Below are 18,697 nucleotides of genomic sequence, written 5' to 3'. Positions count from 1 at the left end.
TTCAGACTCCTCCAGAGGGAGCCTCTAAACCACATATTTGGAATTGAAGTTATGCGAAAGGTAACTTAATATACAAGTTGTGTTTATTATGGTCTATGCATAGTAAATAAAGGCATTCTAACTTTAAAACCCATCTGCTTGAACCTTAGTTTCTTCAAACCATTTCACACTTTTGTTGGATTCGATTTAACCTTGTTGTTTTCTATGATTCCCCATTTCAGCTCAACGTTGGAAGCTCCAGACACATTGATTGATCAAGGATATCCAAAGTCCATTGATGGTTAAACATTAATCATTGTAATAAAATGCTCAACGGAGAAAAGGAAAGAGTTTAACTTATCTTCAACAGACTCTCCATTTTAAACATGCTGTAGCAGCGTTCAGGTAACAATTTATATCTATCCATTCATTTATAAATGCATATGATGAGTTTCATTCCATAACGCTATATATCCATTTTCAGAAATGTTGGTAAATTCACTTTTATTGTTTCAAAAATGTATGAAAGAGATTGATGTGGTGTGTTTTTTCACTATCTAATCATGGCATGGGGTTGTTCAATGACTGACATGTTTTTCTTTAAAATCTATCACTTAATGGTTTCATTCCAGAGAGACAAAACATCATGTTATAAAAATGCTATACAGTATCCGTCAAAAGATTGGACCCACCTAATTATTCAAGGGAGTGTGCAAAGCTGTCAAGGGTGGCTACTTTGAAGAACCTCAAATGTAAATATATTTAATTTGTTTAACACTTTTTTGGTTACTGCATGATTCCACATGTTTTTTCATGGTTTTGATGTCTTCACTGTTATTCTACAATGTAGAAAATAGAAAAATAAATAAAAACCCTTGATTCAGTAGGTGTGTCCAAACTTTTGGCTGGTACTGTATGTCCGCCTCACTCTGCTAGGTTTTACAAAGTCAATTTGAACAAATAACAAAACATTTTATATGAACTGTACAAATTATACATTTTTTTTAATACATTTTTATACATTATTTAAATAAAAGTATTCAATACAGTAATATGATATCTGTACGGTATGTAAACCAGTAGGTGCATTCCTCTTAAAATAAATAGATGAGAACCTCATTTCACAGTCATATATATATATATATATATATATATATTTATATATTTGATATAATCATTCCAATCCAGCTAAACAATGGATATACAGATTTCTGAAAAAAAAAAGAAAATGAATCATACACATCTAAAATCTATCAATACAAAATCTAAGAACAGTAATATTTTACACACACATAAAGGTACCCATAAGATATAATTTCTGATGAAAAAACACCACTTAGAAAAATGTGTAGATATAGAAATAATATATTTAGATATGCTAGTCTTGTCATCTGTTGCAACAGGACTTTTTAGATTCACCACATCCTTGTTTTGGTCTGTAATACATCTCTTCTTCTTTGGTGAGGATTAACGCCGGTTGGCATCCAATATATGTTGCATTACCACCACCAACTAGACTGGAGTATATTCATTATACTCTGTGATACAAAATGGGAACAGGAAAAAAACTACCATGCCAACTAACCCTACACTCATTAAAAACCCACAATCCTATTCCCCTATATAATCCTACACCAGGCCTACCGCCTGGGAGGACGGAGCACTACCACTCAACACCCGCAGCAACGCTTCTGCAGTAAAACCTCGCAATCCCAAGTACTTCTCTGCAGCTGCCACCACAACCTCTACCTTCTATAACTAACGTTCCATTTCTGCAGTAGAGTTGATAACCATGGCTCTGGATGCTAAGACCTCACTGAAGCACATATTATTCCTATCACCCCCCATTGGCCTACTCACCGGAATCCTCTCAGTATCCCTCGCCCTGTACCCATCATCCTCTACCACTGCCTCAGCATGACACCTTCTGTACTACTCTGACCCTGGCAACCTCAACCTGCCATTCTCTCACCAGACACATCCAACTGCCAGTATACCTATAACAACGTAATGGGTTCGGGACAAAAGCTCTCACGGGATAACTGACACATCCTAACTTAACTTTGTCGGGTAAAAACTCATCAGGACAGACAGTCTTCCCTGTCACCACGCTCTCCACCAGGTCTGCTTCGCACCAAACGTTGGGCAACACATACACCAGGAATCTTCCATTTCAATTGCTCCTCAACACTTAATGCCACCCAGTTATAACTCCTTTCAATGGCACCCTGCTCCGGAGTTCTTGTCCCTAGGCGCTTGGTTCGGAGTGCCCACTCCCTCTGGACAAAAAGACCATCATGAGTCTACCTCAAGTTACTTTCATTGACTCAGAAGTCCCCTACCTCCACCCAACCTGACACCACACATGCATCCGCCAGAAGGCAAGGATCCATTCTCTCCAAAGATCTCATTCCAACTCATCCTCATCATCATTGGGACGAGGCTCAACCTCGACCATCTTCACCACACCTGCCACCGCAGGTAATTCATCGTCAGTCTTGACAGATTCATTTTCGTCCTCCACCCAAGTGTTGTGATTTATCCAACGTCCTCACTTTGACTTCGGTATATTTCTTTCTTCCTCAGTTCCCTTTCTGTCGTCAGAATATTTTTATTTTTTTTGTGAGAAATCAAATGTATATGAATTGCTGTGTTTTCACACATGGATGTCAATGCATAATTCATTTTAAATATCCTCCCCGAAAATGTGTGATACCAAGTAAGTTCATGGTATCATGTGATTTTTTAAAATCTTAATATTTGTTTTTGTAGATTAATGAACTGTGCGTTTAACGGGACCTGGATTTATGTTCCCTGTCAGGTGCATCATGGGACCTTTGATTCAGCAAGTCTGTTTGTTAACATTACTCATCTTCTTTAATGCCTGTTCATCTGTTGCAGGTAATTACAAATACAAGTAATATTTTGTCCATGTTAACATTTATCTACACCTACAACTTAAGTATAATAAACGTATGTTTGAGATTGACTGCATTGCGGATCTAAAAATCACCTTGCATCTTAAAAAACAATAAAATATTATTATATGTACGGTAGATCAATCAGATTTTCCTTGCGTAGCACAACGCCTTACAAATTTTTGAATCGCTCAAACATTTGTGTCATGTTGTATTCAGCACGGCTTTCTATTAAGTAGGCTTATAGATTTGTAAAACAATGTAGATGTCTATTTCTTTGGTATTAGTGGTATATATAGTAGTATGATATACACTTTTGGTGAAACGTTGTGTAAATGTCTTGATACATGTGCAAATGTCTTGATATGAGCCGCTCTTATGTTTGTCCTTCAGACTGATATTGCAACACTTTCTCGTCTCTCCACTCAGATAAGCAGCTTGTTGTCCCTCCTGACCCTGTAGTTACCTCTGCTGGTCATGATGTCATCCTTCCTTGTCATCTCTCTCCTCAAACCAGTGCTGTTAACATGGATATCAGGTGGTTTAAGGAAGGAGAATTCGCTAGCCCCCTGTACCTGTATTTGGGTGGAAAGGTAACAGAGGGGAAAGGCTATGAGGGAAGAGTGAGTGTGTTCACTCAGGAGTTGGAGAAAGGCAATATATCACTGCTGCTGAATAATGTCATGGCTTCTGAAAGGGGAATCTACAAATGCCATGCCAGCTACATGGACTGGATTCAGGAACTGCCTGTTGTGCTACAGGTTAAACGTACGTAAATATGAACTTACTCAGTCAGAGGATCATTTTAATCCATTCCTGTCTAATGCAGAATCATCAAAGCAGATCAACAGAATGTAGAGTATTTTAGATTTTACAATAGGGTAAAACTATTCTTTCACCTGTTTCTTTACAGAGCAGGGCAGTGTCCCCAGGATCTCCATGAGGAAGCACCACAGAGTGTTCATCCAGCTCAGCTGTAGCTCAGAGAACTGGTACCCAGAGCCTAACATGTTGTGGACAGACAGCAGTGGGAAGGAGATCACCTCAGCAGAGACAGAGAGACCCAAACAGAAGGAGGGGGGCGTCCTGTACTCTATAACCAGTCACATGAGAATAGGGATGGACCAACTGGAGGGGGTCACATGTGTGGTGATTTCACAGTACCAGGGAACCAAGATGGAGTCTAAACTGCAGATGACTGGTGAGTTTAGGAACTGGAATATACTGTAGACCAGGAATTGACAACTGGCAGCCCCCCTTGTGTTGGACCAATTTGACCACCTCCAAAAAATCTAAATTTACTGTTTAGAGATGAATAATAAAATACTGGAGGTGAAATTTATAAACTTGGTTGTGCATCAGCAGTCACTCAATTATCCCATGTCATCTATTTTATTATTTATTTGTAAATTAGTCTAGTAACCAGCTATCTAAACATGTAGTAAGCATAGTTGAATTATTGATTGGCGTGGGGCCTATTGATCATAAAAAACTGCAAACATTTGCCTCCACCTTATGGCAAAATGATCAGTTCTGTTTCTTTGTGGCCCCCACCCTCATCACAGTTGCACACCCCTGCTGTAGACCAATGCCTTTAACAAGTGGTCTAGGGGATGTTAATAATGTGTAAAGTTCAGACTCAAGGTACGGCTTATATAAGACAAAGATTAGGTTGGAGTGTGATTAGGTAACATTTGGAAAAATGTGGAATGTTGAACCTTATATAATTTGCAGGACTAATGTATTGCAATGGTAATCAAATCTAATCTTTAACCCTGCTTGTGTTACAGAGGAATTCTACATGAGCAGTCTGCCTGACAGGGTGTATATCTCTGCATTTATGATTCCTGTGTTTCTGGGACTGCTGTGTATTACTGCATCTGTGCTCTCCTTAATCCATCAGAGAAGAGGTCGGTCTTACTTGTTGTTAAAATATGATATCAGGTTATAATTATACACAATCATGTTTATTAGTAGGTTCTATGATTCAACATTGTTGTAGGCCATTTCAGATGTTATTGGAATTAAATTCCATATACTTTCATTATTGCATGCAATACTGTTGTGCAAGTACTTTGTGCAATGATGACATTATATTTTCACCTCCAGTTGTTCGAGAAAAACTGAAGCCTTTGGGTAAGAACCGATACTGGAAGATGCATTAACTGAGTTTTGTAACACTTTTGAAAACACTAACATCTCAAGTTTCATTCTTTATAAATAAATAAAAAGCAATTGTCAAAAAGGAATTAAAATATCAAGTAATATGCTGTATATAGAACTCATTTACAAATATATATTAATATTATTATTGTTTTTACAATAGATGATATGAATACAAAATTAAAAGCTATGGATCAAGGTATGCAATATTTATATTACCTATATACAGTATTTCCTTAAAATGAATCATTTCAAACTGTTTTAATTCAAACCAAAATAACAACTTTCCTCCACTGTATATTACAGAGCTCATCAAAAAGACAGAGGAACTCACTTATAAGGATAAGTTAATGGGTACGTATTATGTGTTTTACAGTTGATGGACCATTATTTTTTTCACAAGTATTAAAAGTGAATTGATACAGAAACATGATTTTGTATTTTCACAGGAATTACTGAAACAATCCCAGACTCTGGTAACTATCGGCTACTTTCACATTAACGCTGCACAAACTTAAAGTGATTTGTCATCTAAGCATATAATCCATGCAGTTTCTTTTTCATATATACAGTGTGGTACCGAATTATTGACACCCTTGATAAAGATGAGCAACAATGACTGGATAAAATAAATAATTCAGATACTGAGCTATGTTTTATGTTCAAATAAATTGGAAATTATATTATTTTATACTAATACAATTGCTCAGAGAAAGAGATTTTGTTTAAGAACTACTCTTTTTTTTCAAAAATGTAGATGTCAAAATTATTTACACTCCTTTTTTCAATATGTTTCAATACCTAAACCTTGCGAAGATTATGACACTGAGACTATTTCTAAAATGTTTTTTTTGAGTTGGAAAACACATTGGGAGGGATCTCCATACAGAAACCTTCCAGATATTTGATATAGTTCGTCTGGACTTCCCTCTTCAATTCAAACCATAGGTTTTCAACGGGTTTCAAGTCCGGAGACTGACATTGTCGTGTGCTTGGGTTCATTGTCTTGCTGAAAGGTCCACTTGCGGCCGAGTGTCAGCCTCCTGGCAGAGGCAACCAGGTTTCTGGCTAAAATGTCCTGGTTCTTGATAAATTTCATGATGCCGTTGCACCTTAACTTGGGCCCGAAGACCATTGGAACAAAATAACCCCATAACATCAATAATCCACCATATTTTATAGTAGTTATGGGGTTATTTTCTGATCATGAATTCTCATTTCGTCACCAAACCCACCACAGGTGTACGTGGCCATATAGCTCTATTTTCATGGAATCTGAACAAAGCACTGGTTCCAATCCAAATGTCAATGTAGTTTAGAAAACTACAGGCTTTTACAATTCATGGATGAAAATCGAGCTCTTTGGCCACATGTACAAGTGGTGAGTTTGGTGTCGAAATGAGAATGTGTGAGCAGAAAATATTACTTCTTAGCGGGGTCTGCAATTATTGACACCCTTGATAGTGATGAGCAATAAAAACTGTATACAACACAACTCAGTATTTGAAATGTTTATAGAATTGAAAAAGTAATTATTATTATTTATTGTCAAAAAGGTAGGGGTCAAAATTATTGACAATTATTATTGACATCCATAAAGATTCTTATGAATAAAGTAGTAAAATGTTTAGTATTCGGTCCCATATTCCTAGAACGCAATGACTACATCAAGCTTGTGACTCTACAAACTTGTTGGATACATTTTCAATTAGTTTGGTTATATTTCAGATTATTTTGTGCCCAATAGATATTTATGGTAAATAATGTCTTGTGTCATTTTGGAGTCACTTTTATTACAAATAAGAATAAAATGTGCTTCTATACACTTCTACATGCTACCATGATTAGGGAATATCCTGAATGAATTGTTAATAATGATGAGTAAGAAAGTTACAGAGGGTCACATATATCCTAAAGACATGCTAATGTTAGCATGTCTTGGGGGTAATGTTCTCACCCATCATTATTCATAATTGTATCAGGATTATCCGTAATCCTGGTAGCATCCACATTAATGTAAAAGTGTATAGAAGCACAATGTATTCTTATAAAAGTGACTCCAAAATGTTTCAATTCATTTTTTAGTATTCATTTCTATTGGGCACATAATGATCTGAAACACAACCAAAACTATGTTTTTAGAAATATTTTCTATTCTTATTTACAATAAAGGTGTATCCACAATGACTCTCATAACCTCATTGTCATTATATCATTTCAAATCCAAAGGGTTGGATTACAGAGCTAAAACAACCAAAAATGTGTCACTGTCCCAATACTTTTGTATATATACTTCCATCAATTCCTTTTGTTTTCCCTTCTTAGTTTGGAGCTTGATGGTTGATCATGCAGGTAATTATGAACACTTTTATATTTCCTATGTGTCATGAAGTTTGACGCTAATATAATGTGCAGGCACACACATCTATAGCATTTTATGTTTCAATTTGACATATGATCACATTTCCTACCACAAATAAGATTATATTGTATTGTTTTTTCAATAATCATGTTAATTCATTATGGAACAAATATAACATTTTGAAATATACTAATGTTATTGGATTCATATTTTGTGTGAAATGTATCGGAATTCTTTTTAACATTTAAAAAAAAAAATAACACAAAAATATTTTCAGTGGATGTGACTTTCGATCCTGACACTGCACATCTCAGACTATCTTTATTTGATGATAACACATCTCTCAGATTTGGAGAATTAAACGAAAAAAAGGATTGTGAGAATTTCAAAGATAAATGCAAAGGAAGCAGCAGCATGAAGTTTAAAGAAGAACACAAAGAAGAAGACACAGAGCGTTTTGGAGGAAAACCTACAGAAAATAGTATGTTAAATGTTTCAGGAAAAGACAAAGACAAGAAAACTGGATTATTTAACAGGATGATGAAAAAAGGACAAAACAACGAAGGTACTCTGAAGGTTGAGGAAGTACGCAAAGACGAGGCCACTGAGAATTTAGAAGAAAAATGCAAAGGAACTAAAATTAGGTTTAATCAAAATACGTGTGTCTTGGGAATGGAAGGATATGACAAAGGTACACATTACTGGGAGGTTGACCTGGGGAAGAAGAGCCAGTGGAGTGTTGGGATCGCTCAGGAAACTGATAAGAGAGACAACATCCAAATGTATCCAGATACTGGCTTCTGGAGCATATGTTACAAAGATGGAGAACTGAAAACAGTTGAACCGTCTTCCACTTTCCTTCCCATTGAACTGACACCTGAGAAGCTGGGAGTTTTCATGGACTATGAAGGGGGACAGATAACATTTTTCAACGTGGAGAAGAAATGCCACATACACTCCTTCTGTGGCAAGTTTACTAAGAAACTCTATCCATTCTTTGGTCCTTTGATTGATTGTAAAGAGGAACTCAAAATCTCACCTGTGGTACAAAGAGACAAACCCTCAACCTCCAGGAACTGTTAGTGTAATTAAAGGAAGATGACAAAGTCATTGAAAAACAAAGTATTTAGAACTCAAAGCTTATTATAGATGCTTAATTTAAAGCTGAAAATGTAAATCCTATAATGTAGCTTTTACATATGTTAGCTTTAAAGTGTAGAATATACACTCGGTGTACAAATATTAAGAACACCTTCCAAATTTTGCCGTCAGAACAGCCTCATTTCATTCTACAAGGTGTCTAGATGCTTCCCACTGGATGTCTTTTGGGTGGTGGACCATTCTTGATACACACAGGAAACTGTTGAGCATGAAAAACGCAGCAGCGCTGCAAATTCTTGACTCAAACCGGTGCACTTGGCACCTACCACCATTCCCCATTCAAAGGCACTTAAATATTTTGTCTTTCCCATTCACCCTCGAACAACACACATACACAATCAATTGTCTCAAGGCTTAAAAATCCTTCTTTAACCTGTCTCCTCCCCTTCATCTACACTGACTGAAGTGGATTTAACAAGTGACATCAATAAGGGATCGGGAAAGAGCAGTTGATAATGTTTTGTGCTCTCAGTGTTAATCTATTTAAATATAAAATCTTAGTTGTTTGTTAGTACTGTATGACAATATCGAATAATTGACTCACTCACTGTAATTATGTGTTAAAAAAAAGCTTTTCACTCACTGCACTCAATGTGATAAAATCTGTAAAAATGTAAACTTTTGTTGCAATAATAAAAGGCATTTTAAAATGTGTCATGAACTGATCAACGTCCTTGTATGTTAGTGGATATTTGTTTAAAGTCCCAGAGGCCTCATTTGCAAAATATTATTTATTGGTACATTTCTGTGTAGGAACATTTATTAAGATTTATTAAAATATGAGACATATGTCCTTTATAATAAGGTCTACACCCATAAATAAGGTTGTGTTAGTTGCAAAAAAATATCATGCAGAATTTATTTAAACTCCATATTTGCATGTCAGGTTCACGATTTATAAATACCATTGTTCTTGGTGATTTTCTTAGATGCACACTTTACAATCAAATCTGTGTGTGCAAACATTTTATTAATGAGGTCCCAGAATAGCCGTCTTGACATTGTAAAGGCCTCTGATGCAGAGCTGTGCTTACCAATGGCTGATTACACACCTTCCCAGTCTATACATTGTTATGTAAGAGCATGAACTGATTGATGCTCATGATCACAAGGAATAAACTGATACACATCCAAGTCTTAAAAGCAATATTACATTTTTCACAAATCAATACAGTGTACAGTATATGTGTATGAAAGGAGGCATGACATTACCTAGTCACTATGCATGATTTCTCTGACAATATCCTCGTGGTTTGAAAAAACAACTGAAATAGCAGTTCAATTTTATTCATGTCAAAGACAACAAATATAAAGTCAATGTGAGAAAGCAACACATTTCTATAATAAGCAAAAAAGTATTATAAAATGTAAACAACTTCAAGCAAAGTGTAAATATTACTGAAGTGACAATCATTAGTGATTGACCACCATTAGTCAATCACTACTCAAGTTTAGCTCTCCAACACAAAGTAACCTATTGATTGATGTAGAGGTGATCCTTAATGCTTCAGATGATTTAGATTGTTTAGTTTCAATGGACACAATTGTGATTGGATCTGCATCCTTATTCCAGGGTGAGAAAAGTGGGCGGATATCATCCTCATAACTTACGGCACAGGGTCATGTGGTAAACATTAACCACACTGGTTTGATGATTTCCAACTCCCATGACTCACACACCGGATCCACCTGTAAGTTAGGTTTACCCTTCAGATCTGAGTACGACCTGCTCATTGTTGCTGACCCAAGACCTTATTCAACTGCAAGTTTTAAAAGCCATGTATTTCACAGTGCTGACCAGTTCTAAAAACTTAAAAAATACAGACATAGAAATACTAGAGACACCATCAGTGTTAAATAAGGCAATGCATTATCAACTGAAAAATAATGAGGTTTGGCTAAATCTGAGGCTGGTAACTAATGAACTTATCCTGTGCAGCAGTGGTAATTCTGGCTCTTCCTTTCCTGTGGCGGTCCTCATGAGAACCAGTTTCATCATACCTCTTGATGATTTTTGCAACTGCACTTAAAGAAACATTCAAAGTTCCAACCCAGACAGGAAGATCACATCAGTGACTCAACCCACTCAAGTGACACACCCCTCCTAGGGACAGTATGAAAGAGCCCCAGTAAGCCAGTGACTCTGTAATAGGGTTAGAGGCAGAGAATCCCAGTGGAACGAGGGGAACCGGCCAGGCAGAGACAGCAAGGGCGGTTCGTTGCTCCAGAGCCTTTCCGTTCACCTTCCCACTCCTGGGCCAGACTACACTCAATCATATGACCCACTGAAGAGATGAGTCTTCAGTAAAGAGACCGAGTTTGTGTCTCTTACATGGGTAGGCAGACCATTCCATAAAAATGGAGCTCTATAGGAGAAAGCCCTGCCTCCAGCTGTTTGCTTAGAAATTCTAGGGACAATTAGGAGGCCTGCGTCTTGTGACCGTAGCGTACGTGTAGGTATGTACGGCAGGACCAAATCAGAGAGATAGGTAGGAGCAAGCCCATATAATGCTTTGTAAGTTAGCAGTAAAACCTTGAAATCAGCCCTTGCTTTGACAGGAAGTCAGTGTAGGGAGGCTAGCACTGGAGTAATATGATCACATTTTTGGGTTCTAGTCAGGATCCTAGCAGCCGTATTTAGCACTAACTGGAGTTTATTTAGTGCTTTATGAGGGTAGCAGGAAAGTAGAGCATTGCAGTAGTCTAACCTAGAAGTGACAATACCCCAACAGAACAAGTTAGTAAATCTAAATATGTGCTTCATATTATCAAATAGGCAGGAGACATATTTTATTTGAAGTTCTATTCCGATATTGTGATATTTGTTCTACTGCTACATTGATGTCTTGAAAATTATATGAAATTCAGGTCTTGTAAGCCCCCCCCCCCCCCCCCCCCCCCCCCCAGTTGAGTATGTGTGCATATGGAGGGTGTTCTGCAGTGTCATCTAAAAATGTTGCTGTACATTGATGTCTAGAAAATTAGGCTTTAGGAAATTCCGACATGTGTAAACCCTGTAGCTCTACTCAAGTATGTGGGGATACTGCAGTGACGTCTAAAATGCTTAAAATGAATTAGCGAGAGTGCTGTCCTTTTCACCACCATAGATAGTAGGCTACTTGGCTGCTATGTTGTGTTTGACACTTTTTTTTCTCAACGTGTTCCAGCCCGGATAACCCCCCCAACCTCTCACGCTCACTATATGTTCCAGCACCTCCCGATTTACACATTAAGCACCTGGTATCAGTCTACTCAGAGAACACAACTTTGTAGAGTTTACAGAAATATTTGTGTATTATTTTGGCTGTGAAGTGCATTAGCAAATTGATTAGTCCTTTCTTTATAACAAAATACAATTTACCTCTTGGCTGTCTATTATATCACAGGGTCTCCCCGTTAACCCCACCTCATAAGATTGCCTGCTGAAAACACTTATTTTATTGATGTAGAATAGACATGAGATTTGAAATGAGTATTTGGTTTAATTTTGCATAAGGATCTAACTCAGTTGTCCTGATACGAGCATCCTATTCTTGTTAGAGACAAGGAATTTTACTCAGACTCAGAAGTTACTTATTAACAGTATGAGTAACATGATGATTAACAGTCATTTGTTGTAATCTTGTTTTATCATCTTTTGTAGACTTTTGTGATTGAATGTGGACCTGAAACCACAACCTTGGTGCTACCTACTGAGACTAGAATCTAATATAAAAAAAATGTCAACAATAATCAACCTCAGTGATCTCATTCACACTGAACTACTTGACTGTAATGGCAAATATCAGGGTTAATATGTGACTTCACATGCTGACCAGACTGGACACGCCACGTGCCCGAGCGTCGCAAAATAAATGTAGAAATCCATGTTATTCAATTATTGCGCCCACACTGCTCTCGTGCGCCAAGGAGCGTCTGCGACGCCAAGAGCTAAAATAGAACTCCTTTCTATTTCTGACGCATATCACGCTGCAAGTCCTGCCTCTCCCATCTCCTCATTGGTTTATAGAAGCAGGTACCTACGTGCCATCTCCTCATTGGTCATACCCACGTGGGTGATTGAAAGATTAAATGTTTTGCCGGTCGTCATGGTAATACTATGAAAGTGTAGATGCCAATCACCATTTAAGTTCAAAGATGAAAAGCCTGGAAGGAGGAGAGATGACTAGAAACGATTCGGTTGGCCGTTTTATGTGTGGATTCATTGTCGGAGAAGAGGACCTTGTGCATTTCAGGTAAAATAACAACTCAATATTTTTTATCACAGGACAAGTTATCTAGCAACAGCAAGCTAACTAGCCATACATGTTTAATGTTTTACCTTTATTTAACTAGGCAAGTCAGTTAAGAACAAATTCTTATTTTCAATAACGGCTTGGGAACAGTGGGTTAACTGCCTGTTCAGGGGCAACAAGACAGATTTGTACCTTGTCAGCTCGGGGATTTGCAACCTTTTGGTTACTAGTCCAATGCTCTAACCACTAGGCTACCCTGGCCCAAAATTAATGTAATTTGTTCAGAGTTTGTTTTGATATTTTAACCTACATGTGGTGATCGCGTTTGGTGTAAGGGGACAAAATAAATGTATGCACGATAGCGCACGGTTTGGTTTCCGTGTAATAAGCCTCTGGACTGAATCAGACTCCAGAGGGCTAGAATTCTAGAATATGAGTATGGTATGTGATGTCTGGGATGCCAGACTACAGGCTAGGTTATTCATTATACAAGGGTAATCCTCTTAAGTCTACCCCCTCCTTTTTAGAACATTCTGTTAAAAATCGTGCAACATTTCAGCGTCCTGCTACTCATGCCAGGAATATAGTATATGCATATGATTAGTATGTGTGGATAGAAAACACTCTGAAGTTTCTAAAACTGGTTAAATCACGGCTGTGACTATAACAGAGCCTGTGTTTCATCGAAAAGCGCAAGAAAAACTGGTCACTGAAAGCTGAAAATAATATCCATGCACCACTTTCATGTATTGTTTAAAGGACACCAAATTAAATAGGATGCAATTCCTACAGATTCCACACGATGTCGCCATTGTCGTCATTTTCCTGAGAGTTATTTCTTAGTCAAACAAAGGAAAGACATTCCATTTCTTCCCGTCTCCGACAGGATGTTTTGGAGTCGAGATTTTCGACCATGATTTGAAGACGTGGAGCTATTGAATACACATCGCCCCGTGATCATTTTGATAGATTATAAACGTTTACTAATACCTAAAGTTGGATTACAAAAGTATTTCGAAGTGTTTTGTGAAAGTTTATCGTCAACTTTTTTAATTTAAAAAAATGACGCAGCGTTTTGAAACAATGTTTTTTCTGAATTACACAGTTTCCATAGATGGCTATTTTGGGTATATATGGACCGATTTAATCGAAAAAAAGACCCAATAGAGATGTTTATGGGGCATATAGGAGTGCCAAGAAAGAAGCTCGTCAAAGGTAATGAATGTTTTATATTTTATTTCTGCTTCTTTGTGTAGCGCCGGCTACGCTAATTATTTTGTTTACGTCGCCTTCAGGCATTTTGGGGTGTTGCATGCTATCAGATAATAGCTTCTCATGCTTTCGCCGAAAAGCATTTTAAAAATCTGACTTGTTGGCTAGATTCACAACGAGTGTAGCTTTAATGAACGTTTGAGTTTTAACGAGTACATTTAGCATTTAGCGTAGCGCATTTGCATTTCCAGGTGCCTACTTGAGACGTCTGCGTCTCAAGTAGGATCAACAGGTTAATGGAGCCAACCGGTTTGCCCTTTGACCTCCTCTCTCTTACTTATAAAGTACCCAGTGGTGTAAAAATACTTGAAAGTACTACTTAAGTAGTTTTTCCTAAATTACATGTCTTCATGCATTTTGTGAAAGTGTGATATGTGGTGCAGTTATGTGTGTCTGATGGTAGTGTATTCCAGACATGGAAAGCTCTCACAGAGAAAGTGGATTTACTAAAGGTGCTTTTTCTTAAGGGAACTATACAGTCACCTCTCATGGCAGGCCTTGTGGATCTGCTGCCATATGTTTGGGTTTTCTGTATAACAAAAATACTGAGTGGAGGGGGAGCCAGGCCATTTAGGATCTTGAATACAAGACATGCGTCAGTGTATTGCACAAGAATTTCCCAACTCAGGAGCTCATCATTTCTGAGGATGTAACAGTGATGATGGCTTTTGGGCTTCCTATCAAGCACTTTGAGAGCCTGTTTGTAGACAGACTGAATAGGTTTTAATGTTGTACAGCAAGCTTGGGCCCAACTAGTCAAGCAGTATGTTAAGTGGGGGAGTATCATAGATTTGAAGTACAGTTTTGCTACCTCTGTAGTCAAACAATTTAGTATAAATCGGATATTAGCTAGGTTGAATTTGGTTATCTGAATTACCTTTTTCACATGCTTTTTAAAAGAGAGGTTGGAATAAAGTATGATGCCAAGGTACTTAAAATAAGACATCACCTGGAGCTTCTCCCCTGACACATAGACATCTGGCTCAGTAGCATCTGTTGCCCTCTTTGTGAAGAACATGCAAACAGTTTTTTTCACATTGAGATGCAAACACGAGTCACTGAGCCACTTTGTAACCTGGACCATTACAGTAGTGAGTTCTTGTGCAGCTTGTTGTTTGCTCTTTGCATGCACATATATCACTATATCATCTGCATACATTTTAACTTCAGACCCAGTACAGACATAAGGCAGATCATTAACGTACAGACTGAACAGGAGGGGCCCCAGTATTGACCCTTGGAGCATGCCCATGTAACAGTATATTTTTTAAACCGTCCCCTCGCCCATACCCGGGCGCGAACTAGGGACCTTCTGCACACATCAACAGTCACCCTCGAAGCATCGTTACCCATCGCTCCACAAAAGCCGCGGCCCTTGCAGAGCAAGGGGAACTACTACTTCAAGGTCTCAGAGCAAGTGACGTCACTGATTGAAACGCTATTTAGCGCCCACGCTAACTAAGCTAGCCGTTTCACATCCGTTACACTCACCCCCCTTTTGACCTTCCTCCTTTTTCCGCAGCAACCAGTAATCCGGGTCAACAGCATCAATGTAACAGTATAATTTTTAAACCGTCCCCTCGCCCATACCCGGGCGCGAACTAGGGACCTTCTGCACACATCAACAGTCACCCTCGAAGCATCGTTACCCATCGCTCCACAAAAGCCGCGGCCCTTGCAGAGCAAGGGGAACTACTACTTCAAGGTCTCAGAGCAAGTGACGTCACTGATTGAAACGCTATTTAGCGCCCACGCTAACTAAGCTAGCCGTTTCACATCCGTTACACCCACATCATAGCTAAGAGTGGGCGACAGCTCATTGCTCACTCTGACACACTGTGTTCTGCCTTCAAGGTATGATTTCATCCATCTCAAGGCATCAGCGAAAAAGTTGAACTTGGACAAATTTGTGATGAGAATCTCATGGTTAACAGTATTAAAAGCCTTCCTTAGGTCCAGAAACACAGCCCCAACAATGCCCCCTTTATCCATCTTGGACTTCACATTTTCCAGAAGAAAGCAGTTGGCCGTTTCTGTGGAGTGTTTCGAAAACACATCTTTGGCTTTAGAGTTATTTAGTGAGCTAATCATCTTGTTCACCTTTGACTCAGAAACCTCCCTTATGATGAAGACAGATTGAGTGTCATTTACTAGCACTGAGCCCAAGAATCCAGTGGAGGGGTTCTGTGTCAGTACCCTGACAGAGTGAAAAAAGTAGGAATTGAAGGCTATTGCTATTTCGACTGCATCCTGTGTTAGATTGTTATTCACCATGATTTCTAGTCTTTTTGCAGTGTTACTATGGTCTTTCCCTGTTAACTTTTTTAGATTCTCTCAGATCAATTTAGAATTTCCCTTTGCTTCACCAATTATGTTCATAAAAAAGTTTGCCTTGGCCTGTCTGATTTCCTTCATCACCTTATTTCTCAACATGGTAAACCTACGTCTGTCATGCTCTAATTTGGATCTTAGGGCTATTTTTAGAGCACAATCTCATTCTTTCATCAATTTCCAGATTTCTCCATTTAGCCAAGGAAGAGTGCTCTTATGGCCAGGTTTGGATTTGGTTTTCTTTAGGAAACCATTTATTGTAGTCTGGATTGTGGATAGAAAAACCTGACTATCAGCTTCCACGTCTGTATAGGACAAGAGATCATTCCAGTTAATTCCCTTAATTGCGTTTTCAAAATAGTTTAATTCACTCTTATGTATTCTTAGTTGATCCGGCTTTCTAACAGTAGAGAGGTTAAACCTGCTCTTACACAGATTTCTGGCTATACTGTAAGTGTCAGATTATGATCAGATAGCCCAGTAACCATATTGAATGATTTAGTCATTCTCTCTGGTTTATTACTGAACACCAAATCAATCTGTGTTTTAGAGCAACAAGTCACCCTGGTTGGCCCTTTAACTAGCTGTGTAAGGTCAAAGGTATTAGTGATCCGTTTGAGGGTTTTCCTACAAGACTTGTCTTCATAATTAATATTAAAATCTCCCATTAAGATGACCTCTTTCCCAAAATCACATTCCCTAAGCATGTTATTAAACTGATCAAAAAACACACTTTTGGTGGAAGGTGGCCTGTACATTCCAATAAGGGTAAAAGACATTTGGGGAGACAGTGTAACATTCAGGCCAATACATTCTAGTTCATTATCACATGACCACTCAATTTGTTTACATCGGATATGTTCTTTAATGTAAATCATCACACCCCCTCCTCTTCCTTCAGTCCTGTCTCTACTGAAAACATTGTAGCCAGGCACAATCAAAGCAGCATATGGAGAGGTTTTATGGAGCCATGTCTCTGAGAGGCAGAGGAAGTCAAGGTTGGAGTCTGTGAGTAGATGTTGAATTTGATCACTTTTTCGAATGGCACTACGAATGTTCAAGTGCCCCCCTAGTAGTCCCTTGGGCTTAGCTCGTGGGTCCCAGATGACTCGAGAGTGATTGACACATTGAAAAAAGTTACATTGTCTGTGTTTTCTGACGGCTGGGTTTAGGCCGTTTTGTTTAGTTTTGATTAGGGGCAGTTCGGTAGCACAATTAACACTCCCTCCCGCCTGCACTGGATGCGGGGAACTAATTAAAACAGCTTGCGTACCAGAAACAGAGTCAGGGATCGTATATAGCGACTCTGATATGTTTGAAGAGTCAAAATCTATCCTGGAGCCGGGTGAGTCGAGAGAAACCATGGGACCATAGCACTCACTCACTTCCACAGCGGCGACGACCAGTGGACGAGGCCATCCACTGCTTTCCACTCCGGTGAGTATCGCTGGCTCGGTGATGTTAGGCCCAGGATTGAGTTGCACATCCCCGGAGAGTAGGAGGGTAGTGAACAGGTAGTTTAACAGTTTCTGATAAATGTTGGACTTGTGTTTGTTTCGCCTAAGCGGTTCAGTGGAATAGGGAGCGAGGTAGACTTGGCCATTATTCAGAACATTATGGTATGCTGTGTACTGTCCTCTCCCGTGGAACGGTGAACCAATGTGTTTGGTGTTGATATTCTCCGGTAGTATACTGATTTTGTCATCCCAGCAAGGACGCACTGATTTCAACCTCCGAGAACTGTTAGTGTAAATAATGGAAGACGACAAAGTCATTGAAAAAAAAGGTAGAACCCAAAGCTTATCATAGACGATTAATTTAAAGCTGAAAATGTCAATCCTAAATTGTAGCTTTTACACGTGTTAGTTTTATAGTGTAGAATATACACTGAGTGTACAAAATATTAAGAACTTCGGAATTTTGCCCTCAGAACAGCCTCATTTCATGTCTACATGCTTCCCACAGTTGTGTCAAGTTGTCTGGATGTCTTTTGGGTGGTGGACCATAATTGATACACACGGGAAACTGTTGAGCATGAAAAACGCAGCAGCGCTGCAATTCTTGACACAAACCGTTGCACTTGGCACCTGCTACCATTCCCCATTCAAAGGCACTTAAATATTTTGTCTTGCCCATTCAACCTCTGAACGACGCACATACACAATCAATTGTCTCAAGGCTTCTTTAACCTGTCTCCTCCCCTTCATCTACACTGACTGAAGTGGATTTAACAAGTGACATCAATAAGGGGTCATATCTTTCCCCTGTTCAGGAAA

General features: G+C 38.6%; 1 protein-coding gene across 5 annotated transcripts in view; it reads left to right on the top strand.

Annotated features, from left to right (window-relative positions):
• Window positions 1-242: 242 nt before the first annotated feature.
• Window positions 243-18,697, top strand: part of LOC110531523 (butyrophilin subfamily 1 member A1) — a 45,604-nt gene continuing 27,149 nt past the window's right edge. The window contains exons 1-12 of one of the 5 annotated variants that reach the window (XM_036989173.1): window positions 253-384; window positions 612-731; window positions 2,801-2,880; window positions 3,327-3,665; window positions 3,811-4,098; window positions 4,688-4,807; window positions 5,007-5,033; window positions 5,224-5,259; window positions 5,367-5,414; window positions 5,510-5,536; window positions 7,386-7,412; window positions 7,700-9,237. In XM_036989173.1, coding sequence (XP_036845068.1) covers window positions 730-731; window positions 2,801-2,880; window positions 3,327-3,665; window positions 3,811-4,098; window positions 4,688-4,807; window positions 5,007-5,033; window positions 5,224-5,259; window positions 5,367-5,414; window positions 5,510-5,536; window positions 7,386-7,412; window positions 7,700-8,505 — 1,800 coding nt within the window. In that variant the 5' untranslated portion in view covers window positions 253-384; window positions 612-729 and the 3' untranslated portion in view covers window positions 8,506-9,237. Of the gene's footprint in view, window positions 385-611; window positions 732-1,617; window positions 2,461-2,800; window positions 2,881-3,326; window positions 3,666-3,810; window positions 4,099-4,687; window positions 4,808-5,006; window positions 5,034-5,223; window positions 5,260-5,366; window positions 5,415-5,509; window positions 5,537-7,385; window positions 7,413-7,699; window positions 9,238-18,697 lie in introns of those variants that run through there. The other 4 variants (XM_036989172.1, XM_036989178.1, XM_036989176.1 and 1 more) reach the window with 4 other exon arrangements.

The sequence above is a fragment of the Oncorhynchus mykiss genome, chromosome 9 (genome assembly GCF_013265735.2).
Source record: "Oncorhynchus mykiss isolate Arlee chromosome 9, USDA_OmykA_1.1, whole genome shotgun sequence".
In the NCBI taxonomy this organism is placed as follows: Eukaryota; Metazoa; Chordata; class Actinopteri; order Salmoniformes; family Salmonidae; genus Oncorhynchus; species Oncorhynchus mykiss.
This window is presented reverse-complemented; position numbering and strand designations above follow the sequence as displayed.